General features: G+C 36.3%; 2 protein-coding genes across 6 annotated transcripts in view; one reads left to right on the forward strand and one right to left on the reverse strand.

Annotated features, from left to right (window-relative positions):
- Positions 1–1,565: 1,565 nt before the first annotated feature.
- LOC122081950 lies at positions 1,566–10,421 on the reverse strand. 5 transcript variants are annotated; one of them, XM_042649382.1, is made up of 4 exons: positions 9,066–10,421; positions 5,383–6,391; positions 2,560–2,722; positions 1,566–1,785 (listed from the first exon to the last, which is right to left on the reverse strand). In XM_042649382.1, the coding sequence occupies exons 1-4, from the start codon at positions 9,994–9,996 to the stop codon at positions 1,756–1,758; spliced, it is 2,133 nt and encodes a 710-aa protein (XP_042505316.1). In that variant the 5' UTR covers positions 9,997–10,421; the 3' UTR covers positions 1,566–1,755. The 5 variants fall into 5 exon arrangements, with proteins under 5 accessions (XP_042505316.1, XP_042505319.1, XP_042505320.1 ...); XM_042649385.1 differs by having other exon boundaries at positions 2,560–2,771; positions 9,066–10,419; XM_042649386.1 differs by lacking the exon at positions 1,566–1,785 and having other exon boundaries at positions 2,250–2,722; positions 9,066–9,982; positions 10,233–10,420.
- A 7,164-nt stretch (positions 10,422–17,585) lies between these two features.
- LOC122081985 (COP1-interactive protein 1-like) overlaps positions 17,586–20,084 on the forward strand; it is a 7,740-nt gene continuing 5,241 nt past the window's right edge. The window contains exons 1-2 of the mRNA XM_042649444.1: positions 17,586–17,830; positions 18,293–18,374. The gene's annotated coding sequence lies outside the window, so the exon portion shown is untranslated. The remainder of the gene's footprint in view (positions 17,831–18,292; positions 18,375–20,084) is intronic.

A 20,084-nucleotide genomic window follows, 5' to 3' on the forward strand; every position in this document is an offset into this window, starting at 1 on the left:
TGATTGGATAATAGGATTCATTTTGTGATTTCAATATTGGTTATCTTCTTAGTAATTTGTTATCCATTGGTTTCAATATTAGTTATATTTCCCTTACAACAGTAAACCATGATTTAATCATAAATTTAAAGTGTTTTTTGGTCAAATCTTATCACCATAAGCTATGAATGTAACATTCCATTATGGTTCAAGCCCAATAATAAACCGATCTAAATCGGTACTAACCCAATATTGAAAAATGAAAACCAAATCGAACCAAAATCGATAGAAAACCGAAATTCCTTAACGGATTAGTTTTGATCTCCTTCATTCCTAGATCAAAACCGATTCAACCAAACTGAACCGATCGATTGACACTTCTACACACCTCAGAAGATGCTTATACGAGAATGGGAACCTAGATCGATCAGGCATGAAACTGATATGGATCGGATATGGATCAGCCGTATCAGTATCAATGTGCTATTAGCCAATACGCTGAGTCACTATAATTTGTTGGTATCAACTCAGCCACTTAGGTACGGTCTAGTATGGATAAAAAAATAAAAAGAGAAAAAGAAGCTAAAAGGTAGAATGGCCCCATGACCATGAGCCTATGACTAGACACGATGGAGGTGAAATGGCAATCTCACCCCTCATAAAAGTAAAAATCTTGTCCTTGTTGATATTTATGCATACTTTTATTAGCCTCTATATAGACAAGGCCACGTTACCTTTCAGAAACTCCTCTAAATAAAAAATATAAAAATTATTTTAAAAATTCATAAATAATCAAGGGTGCTGATGCATCAGGAATATGTTGATATGATCAATCCAATATCGATTGATTAAAGATAATCAGACTATCTATATTGAGGCATGAACACATTTCTATTTAATAATCGATTTTATTGATTTATAATTGAACTCCTGACTTTTAACAATTATTGGCTAATTGGGAAATGAATGAGCCATCATCAGACTAAACGAGCTTTAAAAGATGGTTAACAGTGCTAATCGGGCCATAACCAAACACTATTACCGACATTTGTCATAATCCGGCTAGGTCTGGCAATGTTTTGTTCACTAACTGACCAGTCAGTCATGTTGGGTTTAATCGGGCCAGGCCGGGCCGGCCCTATCAGCTCAGGATACCATTTGACACACCTATTAGAACGTTCGGTTCTGGTAATCAGTATCTGCCAATCAATAGTAACACGCACTTTTAGGTCAGGAGTCAGGGCTTGTATCCCAATCCCAATTCCCACGCACTGTCAGAACCTGATTGACAAACTGACAACCCATTGGGCTGACCCGGTCTTACAATTCTGGGTTCCCACTTCCCACCAAGCTGGATGTATCCTCATTTGGGACTTTCTATGCTCTGGTAATCCTCCTCCCAAAGGACAACGTTTCATGGGTTTCTGTTTCCACCGACCGATGAGCATTCGTAATTCCCATGATGTGGATCTCTATGGATTTAAAATGAAATGGTTCCCCTATCCACTTTTTAGGATCGATTGATTTGAAACACTAAAGTTTTGAAATTTAATATTGATCATTCATCTTATAAGGGAGTCAACTTGTTTTGGCCGAGTTGAACCAGTTTTCCATATGGTATTGAACCAACCAGAAATTTTCACTTTGAGCTGTCTTTTCATAGGTTGAACAGCCAAACGCCCCAAAAAATGTAAAGCGGCGGAGTGAGAAGAGCCACGTAGATGCGGCTGGTTGCTACTTGTAGGGAATCACGTGGTCCTCGACGGTCCCGGTAGATCAAGCACAGCCATAACAAGTGTGGAGTGTCTGAGTCAAAGGTCAAACAACGTAGCTATTAATGTCGGATTAATGTCACTATCTGACCCATTTATTCAATGGGCTTTAATTTAGGATTGTTCCATGCCATTACGGCATTACCTAAAAGTCTAAAACCACTTAAACAAAATCCCCAGATCCACACAACATGTAGTTTGAAAAAAGCGAAAGAGGACATCATCAATATACATGGGTTTTCTTATTGACATTCCATTTATATCTTTTGGTAATCTTTTTGCATGGATCGTTGTGTTCATCCTTACTTAAAATTTCAATATAAACAACTCAATTAAGTTGAGATAAAATTTTGAATCTAATTGTATATATTATCATATAAATAAGTTTCAGAATATCCACTATAGCTCCATCAGGTTACAAGTAAAAGGGAAGGAAAGGGAAAGAAAATGAAATTGGTTTAAAAAAGAAAAGGTTTTCTGATCATAGTCAGTTACTAATTTTTAAGATGTAATTTTTGTTCATCTTTTCAGAAAGTAAAATTTAGTAAGTAAATTTACAATGATTTTAGCTGATGAAAACAGTCATGTAAGATTACAAAAAATTCCTTTTTAAGTTTGGTATAATTTCATTTTCCTACCCTTTATTTCCCTCGCAACTAGACAGAGCTCAGAGTACACCAAAAATCACCATATGTCGGTAATGACAGCAAAATGGAGCCATATGAATTGCTCCGTCACCACAGCAGAAACCTAAGGACTGATGCATTCATATACATGAGAGAAACAGGGACAGAAGAATGTACCCAACCTCTTTCATCCAAGCTTTGACGGACAGATGATCACGGAAAGTAAGGGTCCTCTTTGTTCTGGTAAATCTTGAACAAATGCTTGGAGTGTTGGATAGCCAGCCTTCTGCATTCATCGAGTCCTCCCAACATGTGCTTCTCCAGCTCCTTAACAGTCTTCTTGAGCTGCCCTCGTGAGGCCCCATCCATAAGAAACTTGGCCAAGTTAGTTCCCCTAAAGCAAACATTGGTGGCACAAATTTTATCAGTAACATGATGAATACAGGAAAGCCAGCTGAGGAATCATATAATGAATAATTTATGTAAATCTTGAATGATAAATGGAGATGTACTGGTTCTCTTCAATCAACCAGTTAAGGACACGGTCAGCAAGGTTGACATTATACATCAAAAGATAAGGTTGTTAATTACTAGTTTTAGGCAAGATGGTATGATAATACATAGAAGATGGATGTTGGAGTATTCAAGATAATGTTCTTGGGTACACTTACCATTATAAGATGGTTATTAAAAGTGTCATTGCATACCTGCTCAGTGGGCATATTTCATACTAAAACATGCATTAAGTTATTAAAAAATGTGGGTAACATTTCATAACCTTATAAAAAGGGAAATTTACAGCACCACCCTCTAGAGAATGCCACTATTAGAGAGACACCCCTTGCATAATACCAACTTATGCTCGCCCCCCTACCGTCAGTCTCTGTTAAGTGAGGATTTGAAATGATGATTTTACCCTTTTGACTAAAACATATGACACCCCCCACATGGCGTAATGAAGAAGAAGAAGAAGGCTCAAAAACCATACTCCACAAAAATTAGTTTTCCATCACAGGGCAGTTTAGTGTTTAAAAGATGTGTAAAGATTAAAAAAAAAATAACACCGATACAAGGGGAGGGGGAAATAGCAGTTGACTATGATTTATACCATTCCAACCACAAAGAGAAAAAACAAAGATGGCTATTACAGTACTTGTAATCCCGTAACTCACATCACAGCACCAATTGGGATTGGGGACCTGGGGTCTGGGAAGCAGTGGCACACACAGCCGTGAAGGCAGAAACCACCACCACCCTCCCTTATCTGAGAAAAAAAAAACAGCCAAAACAGCATCTAAACTCTAAACCAGAGAAGAAAGAGCCTTAGGATTGGGACTTAGGACCTCAGAGAAGACTGCAAGAGCAGTCAGAGGCAGTATCAATATATATATGTGAAAGTCTAAACGAAAAAAAAAAATCAAGTCAAATGAATTCGCTGGACTGTTCTATCACCAAATGGGTAGGCAAATCAATCTCTTTCTTCTTCGGTACTGGCAAATTGATCTCTTGTCTGAGAATTTCCAACCCCAAACCCTGTAATCCCCAGATCGATCTCTAGTTTCTCCCTGGTGTTATCTAACCTGGGGAAATCGATGGGTTAAAAGGGAAGCTAGAGAGGAAGCAAAGACCTATCTCGAATTGGGGAAGAAGCAGCGCAGACCTCCTCCTCCCATTGCCGCTAGTCGCAGTTTGTAGCCGTTGCTGCTGCTCTTCACAAAGAGAAATCGCCGATGCTCTTTGCGGAGAGAAAAGGATTTGGTGATGAAGGAGCACAGTATCGATTTAGGGATTAAGGAGTTCTTTTTCGATTTGGAGTTAGAGGGTTAAGAGAGGGTATATTAGGTACTTCACTTTTTAGAAGGGTATTTTGGTATTTAGAAAAAAAGATACCAGCTGATATCAGCATTTAAGTTATATTTTGTAACAGAGACTGATGGTAGGGGGTTCGAGCATAATTTGGTATTATGCAGGGGGTGTCTCTCTAATAGTGGCATTCTCTAGGGGGTGGCGCTGTAAATTTCCCTTATAAAAAATGACATTTCTTTATAAAAAAGGACCCTACGAAATTATGTAATGGAAAAGCTTGTTTATAAGCTCATGTAATACGAGCAGCATCTCAACTGTTAACATAGTGGCCCCACCATGTAACAATGGACCCATTGTGTATTGAATGGCTACGGCACTAATCACATCTAATCAAGAGACAAAATGGGAACGTATTTTGCACGAAGAGCAGCTTAGATAGAGAAAAAGAAACAAGAGAAACACAATAAAATGCACATGAAAGGGGACAGATATAAGAGTAACCAAAGGGGCAGAAGCGGTGATATATTCGGGTGAAAGTAAAAATCGATAGGAATGAGACGGGCCATCGATCATTTTTGTATATAAAAAGATAAGGACATAATACAGATTTTAGGGGATATAATAGAAGGGTCATTTTGATAGGTTAGAAGGGTAGAAAAGGAAGAAATATGAAGGAACCAGAAACGAAAACTTCTTTTTATGATGGTTATGGATTATAGACAATGAAGAAGGAACCCACCAGCACAAATGAGGTAGGTTAGGCTCTAATGAATTCCCTCTAATAAAAACTTAGAACAAAAACTACCATTTTGTTTCAACTATTCAACTGAATATCATGAATAGGTTGGAAATGAATTAGGATGCCCAACAAAGTAAAACCCAAGAGATTCTCCGGATGGCACTAGAATTGTGTTCCAAACCCACAGAAATTCAGTTGTCTAATTTCAATTAACCCAAAAGCCTAGAGCCATTTTTTTCTTTTTTTAAATACTAATGTATTGACTTAAGAAATCAACTAAAATTCAGTTATTAATTTCTAACAAGACAAAAAAAGTTGCAAGAGACAGGTAGTGAGCTTTTAGAAGCCTACTGGCAAAAAAAGAATTTTTTCATACTAGACTTTAAAGATACAAATTATAGTAAGCTTAAATACATCTATCAGTAGAGAAGTATTAAAGGTGAACCTTCCTGATCCATACCTGATTGCATCAAATTTGTTAAACCCCTGGTTGTTCAAATACAATGAACCCTTGATTGATTTTTCCTCAAAAGTTTGCTGCCTATAGAGAGCACAAACAGCCTTCATACAGAGTTCAGGATCCTTCTGAAAGGAAGAGAGCATGTCTGCTTCAAAGGTCCATTCTGATTTATTTTTTCTGTTCCTTCGGTCAGTAGAAGTATCTTCCCTACCTGAACAATCCGATCCATCTACCATGAACCCATACAAGCTATCAGCAGCTTTAGTACCTGAACCAACATCTCCCCTCTTATGATCTTGAGCATTTTCAGCAGCCAGGCCAACCATTATCTGACAGTCAGTGTCACTCCCATTCCTCCCCAAATGACCTGGAGAGATCCTTTCCAACCCACCCTTCCTTTCTTCACATTGCCCCAGTGGAAGCAGCGGCCACTTTGAAGGAGCAAAGGATTTTTTAAACTTGCCATCCCCAGAATATAAAATAGAAGCCGTAGAACACTGATTCACAGGAAAGCCCATGGATTCATGAGTTAAATCTAGAAGTTTCTTCATCTTACGTTTACGAACTGGAATTTTATCTTCATCATTGTCACCCTCGCTATCACTAGAAGTAATATTGCAGATGCTCTTATGCTTCTCTCCTCTTTGGCTGGAATGTATTCTCTTCAAGCAATTCTCAGGAGCCATTTCTTTTTCATCCTTCAAAAATCCTTTCAAGGAATTGTCAACTGAAACAGGAGTCTTTCCTTTGTCCCTAATGTTAGAAGTAGCCACTGAAATAATCTTCATTTCACTAGTTTCATCATCACTGTCAATCTCAATGGCAACCATAGGTCTACCAATAGCTGGTTTGGATCCAGCCATTTTTTGGTCGGAGCTCCCTTCTTGTTCAAACTCAAATAGCCTTCTAACTCGCGTTCTGTCTTGCAATTCAGTTTTTACAGAAACCTTGTCTTTCTCTTCCTCAACTTTGACCAAATGCTTATGTGGTATGCAAATACAGGGTGGACCTGCACACAATTATAGAATGATGAAGAAAAACATAGTTGGAAAATTGTAATTACATAAAAGGTGTTACACATTTGCTTTATAGTGAAATTAGTACAACAGTAGTAATACCATAATGCATGGAAAGAACCGAATAAGAATAAAACACCATATAGTTTTACTGCTAAAAATGAATGCATGTTGCAAGTGAATATGCTAGATTAAACTTCAAGCAGGAATTAAAATCACCAAACAGCATTACCAGTTACCACTTGGGTTTTCCTGGTTTTACATGGCAGTAAATCCTGACTGACCAAGTCCAGCTGATCTCGATAATTATGTCAGATTTAAACTGATACAATGTGTGAAACATCAACAATCAAGATATCCACATTTGGGATCATTTTTTATTAGGAAACTAAGACAATAGAATCACCAAAAATGACAAATGCACTAAGCAATTACCAATTTCTTAATCATTATACACCTGGCAATTTCTCAATCATCATACACCTGGTGTAATTACCACCAAGAAAATGTGAACACTGCAAGGGTGTTTGGTCCATGTTCAGGATTTTTACATTCTGGCTGGCAACCTAATGCATCAACAGTCCTCCTTAACCCTGGCTTGGGGTAATGAAGGATGTTGAAAGAAAATTTCTTGAGGTGGTTTAGGCATGTAGAATAAAAGCAATTATATGCATAACCAACAAGGAGTTATATGGAGCGTAATAGAGCTAGAAGAATGATGGTTAGAATGAAAATGACCTGATAAGAAGTGATGAGAACAGATATGGATGCCTTCGGGTTGACAACAAATACAAAATAGTCCTCTTGTCATAACGGAATCTAGTGGCATTTTTGTAAAGTGATGTGTATGTGTGTGTGTGTTGTTTATACAGGCCCCAGTAAGGCAAGCTTATCTACAGAACTAACCTTTTTCCCAGCCACACAAAAAGATGACATAGTCAATCCAACTGATGGATAAATAGAACAGCCTTGGATTGTCTTACATGTCAAGTTTTGGGGCCAGCTCAACTATATAATCTACCATCTAGTTCTCGTATATTTTCAGCCATCAAATCAGTGAGGGCTAATTGGCAATTCTAACCATTGAATAAATAGGGGACCATGTGACTTGGTCATCTATTAAATTTCAAAAGACAAACTCAATGACATGACCCATTAGGTATTGAACCGTTTCCTTATCAGTCCAATTCGTGATCGAAATTAACCAATTGATTGTGCCACAAAATTTAATGCTTCAAGGTAGAAACTTCACACGAGTCAAGTACAATGTAAACAATATCCAAGAAAAACGTGGCGGCAGTTATTACAGCCATATAAATAGGTTATCTTGATGGACTGTAAAGGAAACTGAAAACCAAGCCAGTCTAACCTCACTGCTAAACTATTATCGGGGGAAACCATAAACAGAAGTAATAAGTAATAACAATATACATAAAGGTAAATATGCACATAAGTCTCCTAAACTGTACAAGTTCGTTATTGCGCAGAAAATTGTCTGTTCAAAGGTTAATGTGGAACACTGAAATCCACAAGGTAAGCTGGTAAACCTCCAGAAACAATTTCCACAAATTAACAGACCTAAAGCAGATATGTATCAAGCACCATTTATAAGCTCCAAATAAAGAAGCATGGCATGATGGTAATACTTGGTAGTGTCACAATTGCTTTAAATATAAACTTCAGATAATGAGTTTTACCCCATATGTCCAAATTCATTGTAGTCTATTTAATTGACTCTTTGGATGCTTGAAAGAATGTAACAGATTTATAAGAAGTAAGGGGAAGAAAAACTTGGAACTTTTTGAACTATTTTGGGAGCGGATAAAAGGCTAATAAGTTTGCATAAGGAAGGATATCAGCCTTATTTATATGTGTAAACCCCTCAATCCTTATTCCCCCTTTATTCAAGGTCTGGATCCTTTATTTCCTTAAGGTAGTTAATAGAACCATCATCTCAACTTATGAAATAGCACGTCACCGAAGTTTAGGAAATAATGAATTAATGATCATATGACAAAAAAGCCACCAGCTTCAGCACTCACCCCAGTAAAATGTCATCTCTGGGCTCTCCACCCTCTCCTGCTTCTGCTTTAAATTATGTAAAAAATACACTTTGAGTTCTACAGTATTAGGTCTAAATAATGAGCCCAAATAAGATATCCCTGCCCAAAATGGGTCCGGCTGTCCGATCAGCATGACCCATATAGAAAATTTTCTTGCCCAAGCGCTAAAGAAAATCATAGGATTTCATATCATCTGATTGAGGGATTCATATTGACCATAATTTATCCGGAGGTAGGATAGAGAGAGAAATTGATTGGATTGTTATCACCATCCGATTGTCTGGTTTTTCAAGCTAGGAGACACATTAAACAAGGTTTGTTGAATGGGTGGCCAACAATTTTAGATTGAACACCATGAGTTCAAGTAGAGATCACTTGTAAGCACACAACAAATTAACCCTGGTGTACAAGATCCCTAATATTAACCATCATGAAAAAACAACACCACTATCAACTGTTAGTGTTACCCCTACTATGACTGTAAGTACTATTAAATAAGGCTAATAAAGCTGAAGACCATTCAATGTGTAAGGAAAATCAACAGAAGAGACTAATTGTACTTCTAATGTAAAGAGATAAGTACAAGAAGTGAATTATATAACACCTGTGACCTGCACATTTATGCTTCCTTCGTCTGGTGAAGGGCAAGATGACCCCATATCCACAGGCATGTTGCTTCCTGCATCACAATTCAACCTTTTGTAACAGGCACCGTCACTTGCACTATTTGCTTCTTCTTGAATGTTCGTTGCAAAACTTGCTCCCTTCTTCTCTTTGTCTTCATGAGAAATGACGTTCAATAAACCTCTGGGCTCTGCTTCTAGCTTCAAGACCAAAGTATCTTCTTCCAAATTAAGGACTCGAGACTCTGACTCCACAAGCATATTCTTCCAAGTCTCAATCTCATTCTCAGCTCTCTTTTTTCCACATTCCAAATTCCTATTCTCAACCTTCAGCTGAACATACTTCTCTCTTGTATCGTCCTCCATCTTCTTAAGCTCTTCCGACAAAGTAGAGTTCCTTTCTCGTGTCGTCTTCCCTCTTTCGCATACAATTTTGTAATCTTCTTGGAGACAAATGAACTTCTCTTTGAGCTGATCGTACAATCTCTTGTATTTCTTAAGCTCATCTTCAATGGCATATTTATCAAATTCCAACCCGCCTAGTTTTTCTCCAAGAGAGATCCTCTCTTTCTTCACTCTCTCAAGCTCGATAGACAAGGCCCTGTTTCTTTCGTCCACATTTCTCCTCGTCTCTTCCAACTCTCTACACCTAGTTCGACAATCCTTCAACTCTTCTTCTAGTTCAACCTCACGTTTCATTGCATGTTTCACCTTGTCCTCCAAAGCTTCCTTATCAATCTTCAACCTCTGTTCTCGCAACATCAACTTCCTCTCCACCTCCTCAAAATCCATCGGTCTATAAGCCGTCTGCAAAAACGAAATCATTTCCGGAATGCTGCAGTCTTTCGCCTTCCTCCGCGTATTCAACATCTCCATCGAATTTCCAGATTCAAAAACCCTAGTTTCCACCATTTCAGGGGAAATTCCCACTCAGAAATTCAACAAAAGCGGAAACAAATTAAAGCTTAACTAGAAAAATCAAAGCGAGAGAGAGAGTTTAACAAGTATACCCTAACCTAACCCCAAAACTTTTTTCTTCACAGACTAATCAAAACCAAATAGATACAAAAACGAACACTTGGTGTTGGATTACACCAGCAAAAGGGAATGAAAAGCACAGAAGATACGAGAAGGGATACATTACTTACGAACTTCGTTACACAGTTTGCTCAGTAAAATTCAACGACCGAGAGAAGAAAACCAGAGAAGAACTTCAACTCTCATGGATTGTATACTCAGATAGATGGACTTGCTTGGAGACAGAGAAGACGAACGGTCAATCATCTAACAGTGAATGTGGATTTTAAAAGAGGAAGAACAAAAGGAACCACGCCAGTACTAAGACTGGTGATATGACATATATTCCAAAATGGAAAACACGTCCCATGCATGAAGGTGGTGGAGGTACTGTTGAGTAGATATGCCTTTCATTTGATCTGACCCGTTCATTCCTTGATATTTGATCGAACGGTGTACTGTGGATGCAAAAACACGGTCCCACAGAGATTTTCCAAACAAGTAATACCATTGATGGTTATACGGTCATTGACTTCCTTCACCGCACCATCAGGAAAACTTCCCCTTGAAAAATAGCAAAAAGGTTTCACCAGGATTACATATAAAGACCAATGGGGTTAATAGCCTAGGGGTGAAAATGTCCTTAATTCGTCATCGCTTAAGTCGATTGGTTGTGAGTTACTATTGTCTCTTTTTAATAATATGAATCAATTGATTATAATTTTTTACAATATTTATCCACTTGATTTCAACACATCGAGAAGAGCAAGGGTGTATGGAGCCACTAGAGTGTAAATGGGGTAGGCCACAGAGCTAGCTAGCTAGTAGCAGAAGTGAAGGCCTCTAAGGTAATGGAGTTAGTCGCGGTTTCGATTTAAACAATGCAGATCGGTTCGATTTATATTTATTTGACTAAAATCATAACCGCACCATTTACTAAACAATTCCACTTTCTAAAACCGTGACCGTTTAGTAAATGGTTTCGGTTTTCACGATTTCTAAATGGTGTTGGTTTCACGGTTTTAAACGGTTTCGGTTTATTCCATATGGTTTGTAAAACGATTCACAATCGATTTGTTATAACTTACAACCATCTCTAAGCCAAAGATCCTAAGCTTATCCAAAAATAATTGGCAACCACAAATAAGGGATTCTATATTAACGATGGTATGTCTTAATTTGATAATCTAGTGTTATTTATTTGCATGGTCATTCTCAAATATATATAATTAATATCATACAACATCCAAATCTATACTTCTATAGTATAAAATATTAAAATGACAAGTGGTTCAATCAAAACACCTCATATGTGATAACAAATAGTAACATATATGGGTTACAAGTTCATGATCTAAAGCTTAAACTTGAACTGAATTGCAATAAATCATACCAAAACATGATTGACACTTAATTTAATTGTTAATTGTTATACGGATTATTGCCCTTGCTTTATTTAATTGTTATATAGATTAATCGATTGGTTTAAACGGTTTTAAATAGTTCAGTTTAAACGGTTTCAATTCGGTTTGAAATCAACGGATTTCACGGTTAAAATCGACCTGACCCGTTTAGCTAATCGGCATGAAACTTGAAACCATAAGCGCACCATTTACTAAACGGTTTTACGATTTCGATGTAAATGAATCGATTCGATTTCAATAAAAGGTTTCGATTACAAATTCACATCCTTACTCTAAGGAAACACTTTCTTCTATCGGGGATTCTTTGAGTTAAAATTGATAGTGGAAATTTAAAATAGGGGATGCTACGGCATACCTCCCAGTGAAATTAGGTGACTTAGCTAAGATACATCTACTATTCCTTGAGCTTTATGCAAATAGAATTTAATTAAGCCCTACAAATTACAAACTAATTGTATTATTATATTTTAAAGAGGAAGCTCTTTAGTCAGCAGAACAAAAAGGCAATTCACTAGATCATAAAGGCAACGGTATTTTGGGTACTACGAACAATAATGGGGATATTATGACCCTTGATTACTCCTGACCATCTCTGCTCTGCCAAGTAGAAGAACTTTTACCGTATCTATTTCAAATATTTTGGAGAGGTTGAAATTTTCACCCTTATATTTGATGTGGTCGTACTTTCAAAAATTGAAAAGAAAAATCATTAACTAAGGTTGATAACCAAGTAGTGACTTTTTATATACAAAATGTATTTAATTTATTAGAGTTTGATCGATAGCAAGGATGCTATACATTTTTTTTTCTTTTTTTAGAAAATATGTTATATATCTAGAGCCCTAAGGAAATGCTTGTAAATAATTATAATCGCTGATAGAATAACCAAGGATCATATGAAACAATAATCTAGTAGTTATAAGAGGAATTGGAAATTATTTTTCATTCATATTAGAACATGATGTTGACTATTCAATGTCTTCCATAAAAAAAAAAAGTGTTGAATTTTCAATAGGTTCTTTTTTTTTCGTAAAAGTTGACTCGATTAGTTATTTAGGTAAACTATTGAAAAATAGATTTGTTGTAAAATTTGTGTGAGCCTCATGAATTAAATAGAATGATGTTCCATAATTTCATCTAAAATTTAGGTTTCGAGCGATTGCAAAAGGAATTAAAGGGAAATGAGGTGAAAATTTCATACCTGAAAAAGAAATTCGTATAATCATTACCACATATGATTGTATTACTTAATTCAAATCATTCCATATTTGGCTATTAAATTTATTTTGCTTTGCATCCACATCCCTTGAGTTTTGAGAGTAAAATACTTCAATTGGATTATATCATAAAAACATCATTACTAAATATTGTAAGAAATTTAAGTAGTTTATACAATCATGTTAAGTACTAAATACAAAATATCTTTCCTAGATTTGAAACTTTGTTGCTTCCTTTCCCTTTGATTTCCATTACAATCAGAAGTAACTTTAGTGCAAAAACTAAGAAGGAAAAACTTCAAAGAAAATAAATCATGGGCCAATTAAGAAAACAAAATGGGTGGGTGAGTGGAACTGAAAAAATAAATTTGATAATAGAAATTGATGAGCATACTTAGTTTCAAATTTTTAATTAATTTCTAAAATTAAATCAATGCATCTACTATTAATCTTTTAAATCATGTCAAATGTTAGATGAAATACTAGAAAAATGGGAGTGGACCTTGGCACAACCTCACCTAGATGTAGAATAGCAAACCCTCCAACAATTGTCATGTGGCCGTTGAGGGCAGAATACATATGGGTAGATCTTATGGTCCTTTGTCACTTAAATTTTAAGTAAATTTGAAGTGGAAAATTTGAAGGACTATCATAGGACTACAATTAGATGCGTAGATATATACAAGAGGATATGCCTACATATGAGAGGCTATATTGAATCTTGATGTTACATTAAATACATGACATTCCACTCATTTTCTAAGCATCCAATGGTCAAATCCTCCATATAACCCTTTAAAAGTGAGAAAAATCACAAGCATGCTAATCTCCTATAGAGTGAGGGCATGTTTGAATTTTTCTTCTAAAAAAAATGTCGTATCCAATATGTGAATTATATTTGAAAAACTATCTTTGACACAATAAAGATTATATATAGATAAAAGAAGATACAAGGTCATAGAGATATATAAATATATGGTATATTTTAAAAGAGAAATAATATTATAATGATATTTCTATGCAAAAAGCTGAGGCTAACTAGTAGTTGAGGTTCTTAATATTCACTTTAATATACATGGATTTTATCTTCAAGAAAAATGGTGTCATATAGGTTTTAAAATTTTATTTTTTTGTTATTATAGGTCAACGTTTCTAAGTAGTGAGGTGTCATGTGCCCTCTATTTAGTTGTTGGTTCCCACTCACAACCATGGGTACTGAACTAAAACAAATATTTGTTCTCTTAATTTAGTAATGGATCAATTACTCAAATAAATAAATTAATTAATTAATAATTGATTAAATTTAGTTCCATAGTTAAAGGTTATGTAATTTGTGAATGGAGCATTAGAAGTGAATCATTTACATTAAATATACAAATCTTATGATTGGATTGTAATAAATATTTGTTCACCAAATTTTCTGATTGATTCAATTTAGTTTCATAGTTAAGGAGTGAATCATCTATAACTCATTATAAACCAAGAAAACAGGAAAGAATCAGTTTGTAGAATAAGTTCTAAATCAATAATTTATCTGAGAATGTGTCCCAAATACAACTTAAATATTTCTTCTATAATATGAATATATATATATATATATATATATTATTATTATTATTTTCACAAATATATTCCGAACAAAAATTAAATATATAAAAAAGCGCTTATTTTAATACATAATCCTTTTTTTTTTTTGTGATTTACATGTGACATGTTATTTGGATCTAAAAAAGGAAATTCACTGTGCCACCCCTGAAGAATGCAACAATTATAAGACCACCCCATCTATTTCACCAAATTATACTCATACCCACTACCGTCAATCACTGTTAAGTGTCAAGTTAAAATGACTATTATACCATTACCATTAAAAAACTCATGTTTTAACCATTATACTTTTCTTTTATTTTCTTTTATTTTTTTATTTTTTTGTTAATCTAAACCAAATTAGGTATTATGCAGATAAAAACACATAAATTTATTAATCCAAACCTCTCTCTCTCTCTCTCTCTCTCTCTCTCTCTCTCTCTCTCTCTCTCTCTCTCTCTCTCTCTCTCTCTCTCTCTCTCTCATCTTCTGAAAGTCGGAGATAGTGTGCGTTTAAAATCGCATTGCTCCGTTGCTTCTCGCTGGATCTCCTCTTCACTATTTTCCTGGCGATCGATCGTCTCTCTATCATGTACGTCAGTCCAACTCCGATCCAACAACTGTATCAATTTGAATCCAACAAAACCCCTATATATCTTGATCTGAATCGACCAAAATCAGCATCAGTCTCGATCGATTGCAATTCCAATCATTTGATTTCCCTCACCCCTGGCTCTATTTGTTTCGCAGATAAATAGGGATGAATGGAAATTGTTTGACCAGAAGAAAGAGAATAAAGAGGCCAATAAAATCATCTAACAAACTTTATTGTCATGAATTGGAGAGAAAAAAGATTCAAAGCTGCTATGGATTTCAACATGCAGAAATAAAGGAATCGAGTTAGGAGAAATTACCTTCAGAAGAGTGAGCGACTTTCGAAAACAAACCTTAAACCGATCGTCCTCTGCAGTCCCTTGCGAATCCTCCTAATTCCTTCCTATCCTCTCTCTAAGAAAATTCCTATGGATTAGTGTAGGGTTGCTTCTTCTCTGCGAGAATTTCTCTACCGAAATCCTCACTCTCACTCTCTCTCTCTTTTCTAGTAAGGAAATCCCTTCGGCATATTATTCTCCTAAAACCTCTCTCCGCTTTCACCGATCTCAGATTTAGTGATTCCGAAATCCTCTCTCGATCTTCCCACCTTTCCTTTCAATTTTCTCTCTGAAATCGCTCTCTGTCCCTCCCAATTGTGTTGAAACTCGTTCAGATAATGCTAAAACATTGCCCTAAACACAGAGAGAGGAGGATACACCCAACAAATGATCATTATATTACAGTTGGCAAAGGGATTGTTCAACCAATTATTAATAACGAATAAATGAAACGCAACAATCGTTACGATCAATCAGAGATGGAAGAGAAACAGAGAAGGATAAAAAAAATCCGGTAGTCAACATCAATGATGCTGCTGCCACTGTGATATTCGGTCATCGTTCAGGAGAAAGGTACCGTAAATATCCATTTGGGGTGGTACTTATTACATGGGCATTTTAGGTACTTCACATTTAGTAAAGGCATTTTGGTATTTAAAATAAAATATAGTTGTTAACATCAGCAAATAAAGTATATTCCTTAATAGTGACTGACTGTAGAGGGTTTGAATATAATTTGGTGAAACAAAGGGGATGGTCTTATAATTATGGCATTCTCTAGGGGGTGGCGCGATAAATTTTCCATCTAAAAATTTATGACTATGATATCCACGTCACCCTTATTCCAAGGATGAGTTGAAACCCAAAATTATTACACAGCAAGGTATATCATTGGATCAAAAATGGTTAAAATATAGATATATAGGGAATGTTCCATTAAATGCTAGGATAAACAATCAATTCTTTTTTCGCTATAAAACTTTAACTAATGGTCACTACACAATCATGTATGTATCCAATGATATCACATCGATCTTTCAAATCATCTGTGTGAAATACTCTAACCAACCCATGTATAACGGATTTGCCATATTCCACTTATTGGTTTCTTGTTTTATTGTTTTGATAAACAATTTAAGCTTTTTTTTTGATAAACTCATGTCTTCTATATGAATGAATTATTGTTTACCAATATATATATATATATATATGTTAGTCGAACCGTTGGATTGCCCGGTTCAACCTTATGGATTATTCTTGTGTCAGCTTCGATTAGGAAAACTATTATTATCACAAAGATCTTTTATCTTTTCTAATATGATAAAACATCTATTCTACCACAATCGATGAAATGTTCATTTCGACTATTGAATGGAGAGGACATGGTCTAAGTTGCCCATGTGTCAGATTTGAAGTATGATTCAATCAAATATTCACTTTTGTTTTAACACACATGTTGAATATATCCTTGGGAACATGTGTGACTACAACTAGTATTATAGACATTATTGTAGGAAAAAAGACTTGACATGCCGCGGGGGTGCTCAGCATATGTTATACTCACTCCTCCCTTTTTGAAAAAGACCCCTTTGCCCTTCTGAGCCCTGATTCCAACTTATATGAACCAAACCTTATAACAACTCGGTAAAGATTTAAACGAATTTGACTGAAACCGAAAACAAGTAAACCGCTATTAACCGATTCAACCGATTGATTGACACCACTAAACCGAGCCCACTTTCAAAACAACGGTTAATTAGGACGTGAGTTCCACGCGTGAAATGGGACCCATCCCCCTTATGAAACTAGAGGTATGGATTCCCAGCTGTACGGCTGTGATTCCTCCAACTATTAACCTTCTGGAGTCTTGAGATCTCTCGGGGCAAAAGACAAAGATAGAGCGCGGGAAAGGAACCAGCCGTCATCTCTCATCTCACGATTCTCACCTGCCCCTCCATTATAAAAAACCAAAAACAAAGAAATAATTTCGTTTGGGTTAAACTTTCTCCAGTGGCCACTCTCCAGTCTCCACTGTCCGCTCTCCAGCCAGTCCACCCAGAGACAACCAAAGGTTTTGAGTCTTGACAAGTTGACGTCATAACAAAATTCACCTCTCCAGTTCCTCTGGTGACTGGTCAATGTGGCCACGGTTCTTTGCCACCTGGCCTTCTTGGAACAAGTAAAGTGGTGGCAACGAGAGTAATTTTATTCGAAGTACAAGGTTAATTTTTTAAACCATAACCAGATGCACCCAAAGATTCCATTCTCTGAAATTAAAAGCTATTAATGCGTTACCAGTAACTTTCATCCTCTAACATAGGAAACCAAAAAACGATTTTTTCTTATTTCTATTTATCAATTTTCTTCTCCCTAACACCTTTTTTCTCAGCAGCCTCCAGGATTTTCGTTTATATTTCTGTCATTCTTGACTCCTTGTCATCAGCCTCCGATATCCATTTCTTATTTACCGCCTCCTCAATCGAAGGATTTTCCAATCGTCTTCGAATTTTCACGAAGCTCGCATCAATTTTCGGCGACGAATTTGAAGATTATACGGTCGAATTTGCGGGTACTCTTGGATTCTGTATTTTTCTTTTCATATTTTTCCGGATTTTTGGTTAATTTGTCGGAGTTCTCGTATGAAAGTTGCTGGAGCACACTTGTGTGTCTCGGATTTTTAACTGTTGTTCTTCGTTTTTCCCCCTTCCCTGTGTCTTCGGGAAATTTTGGATAGAATAGATGAAGTCTCTGAAAGAAAATGTATTCAGAGCGTCGTTACTGAATAGTTTTCTTAAATTTGGATCCATAAATCTCTCTTCGGCCTCTTTGACAGAAATTTGCGTTTTCATTTTTTTTCCTCTTCATGAATCATTTTTTATTTATTTTATGTCCTCTTTAAATTTTGTTGAGGTGTTCAGGTCGCTGGATGAAGTTCTAATGAACAAATTTAATCTTCGACTTGAATTTACACCTCTCCTTTCATCTCTTTGAGTTATTAATTTGGTTCTTCGTTTTTTCTGTTCATGGTCAGGCTGAAATTCGTATTCAAGGTTGTGTTCAGTCCTGATTCCTGAAGCGAAATCGCGGATCAGAAAAAGTACATAAAGGCTCAGGTGGATCTTCATCCCATCTTTTCTCCCTTTTAGCGGTCATTACATCTCCTTTCTTTTTGTTTTTCTTAAAATTGCTAGCAGAACACTCCATTTTGATGATTTAGATTTTCAATTTCGAGGTTCTAAGCTCAGTCTTTTTAGCTCAAGTTCCTATCTCTGTGTGTGTGTGTCAGTCTCTCATTTTAATTTTCTTTCCCAACCCCACCCCCCAAAAAAAGAAAAAAATCTCATTTTGGAATATATAATTGCTGAGTTGGTGACAGGTCTCGTCTTTTGGGAAAATTTTGCTTTTAGAACAGCTCAGCTGTCTGAGATTCGAGTTGTCTATATTGATTACATTGGATCCGGCTCTGCCTGAAATTTGTTAGATGGCGCCAGATAAGAAGAGTAACCTTCATCGCGTTCGTTAGCCCAAACTAGGAAACCTCTTAAGAATTGTTTATGATGAATCTGACTCCAACTTCCCCTAAGAAGTCCGCATCTCTCAGGCCACCATCGATTTCCATGGGATGCCGTGCGACTCCGCAACAATGGTCAATGGGCCTGTGGACTTGTCATGCTTATCTAATTTTTTAATTTTTTAATTTTTAAATTTTTAGATAGGTACTGCGTATCTAAATTAAGTGTTAAAAGATTTTGTATCCTAAATATATGTGGCAAATGGGTAGAAAAAGGGCTTTTGCCTAGGTGGCTATGGTCTTTAGATCACATGGAAGGATGATTTGACCAATTTGGATTGATAGGGTGCTCCCTTAGATGTCCACCTGCCAAGTTTGGTGTTCCAACTCAACCATGTGGGCTGCTTAATATTGGGTTTTCCCCCTTGTATTTGCTTTGACCATAAGCTACCTTGCTAGTTCAGCAACTTTTCAACCAATTTTGAAGCTCTATTTTGGTGCATCACAAACTTGGTATGGTTTGTAGTTTGTTCAATAATACAAGGCAGGCTACACGGCCGAGTTAGACCGTCAATTTAACATGTGTCCAGTTTAGGAGACATCATATCAATGCAACTGTCACATTTGCTACAACGTGGCTCTAGGGTGGCCCACAAACCAAGGGCAATTGTGCTTGGGCTCTGGATTTAGAGATCTAGATCCGATCTGATCAGCTGTAGTGATTGAATCATATAGGGATTGACCAGTGCTGATCTGAGTTGACATGGTGATCCACCCCTCAAGAACATGGTTTATAACATGCTTGAACAATTACTTTTCTGCCCAAACTAAATGGATCCAGCCATCCAGGCGAGTTCAGGTTCACTTAGAACGAATAAGAATCTGATCTCCAAGACCGAACCCTAAGTTCTGCTTGGGCTAGCTTAGTGCCTTTTGTGCTATGCTTTCTACTAAAGTGCAACAGTCAAAAGAGTACAATTGTTTTATTGTTTTGTGGTAAAAGTATTTTTTTTCATTATTCCCATGGACAACATGTGCTATCCTGGGACTTATGCATGTTCTTTAAGATCTAGTTGTATGAAGAAAATTAACTGCATCCTAATGGAGGAGGCTTAAATGTGACTGCAGAATCCATTAATAAAACTATGGAGTTGCCCCACCAACATGCCAAGAGGAGAGAAAACTATCTTCCATTAGTTTTCACTATGTCTCAAGACTCTCAACATAACCAACCAACACACACCCAAAATAAATAAATAAAAAATATAATAAAATTTGTGAAGACGAGGAATATATAGTTTCCTTCCCCTCC

Source organism: Macadamia integrifolia, chromosome 6 (genome assembly GCF_013358625.1).
Source record: "Macadamia integrifolia cultivar HAES 741 chromosome 6, SCU_Mint_v3, whole genome shotgun sequence".
Lineage (NCBI taxonomy): Eukaryota > Viridiplantae > Streptophyta > Magnoliopsida > Proteales > Proteaceae > Macadamia > Macadamia integrifolia.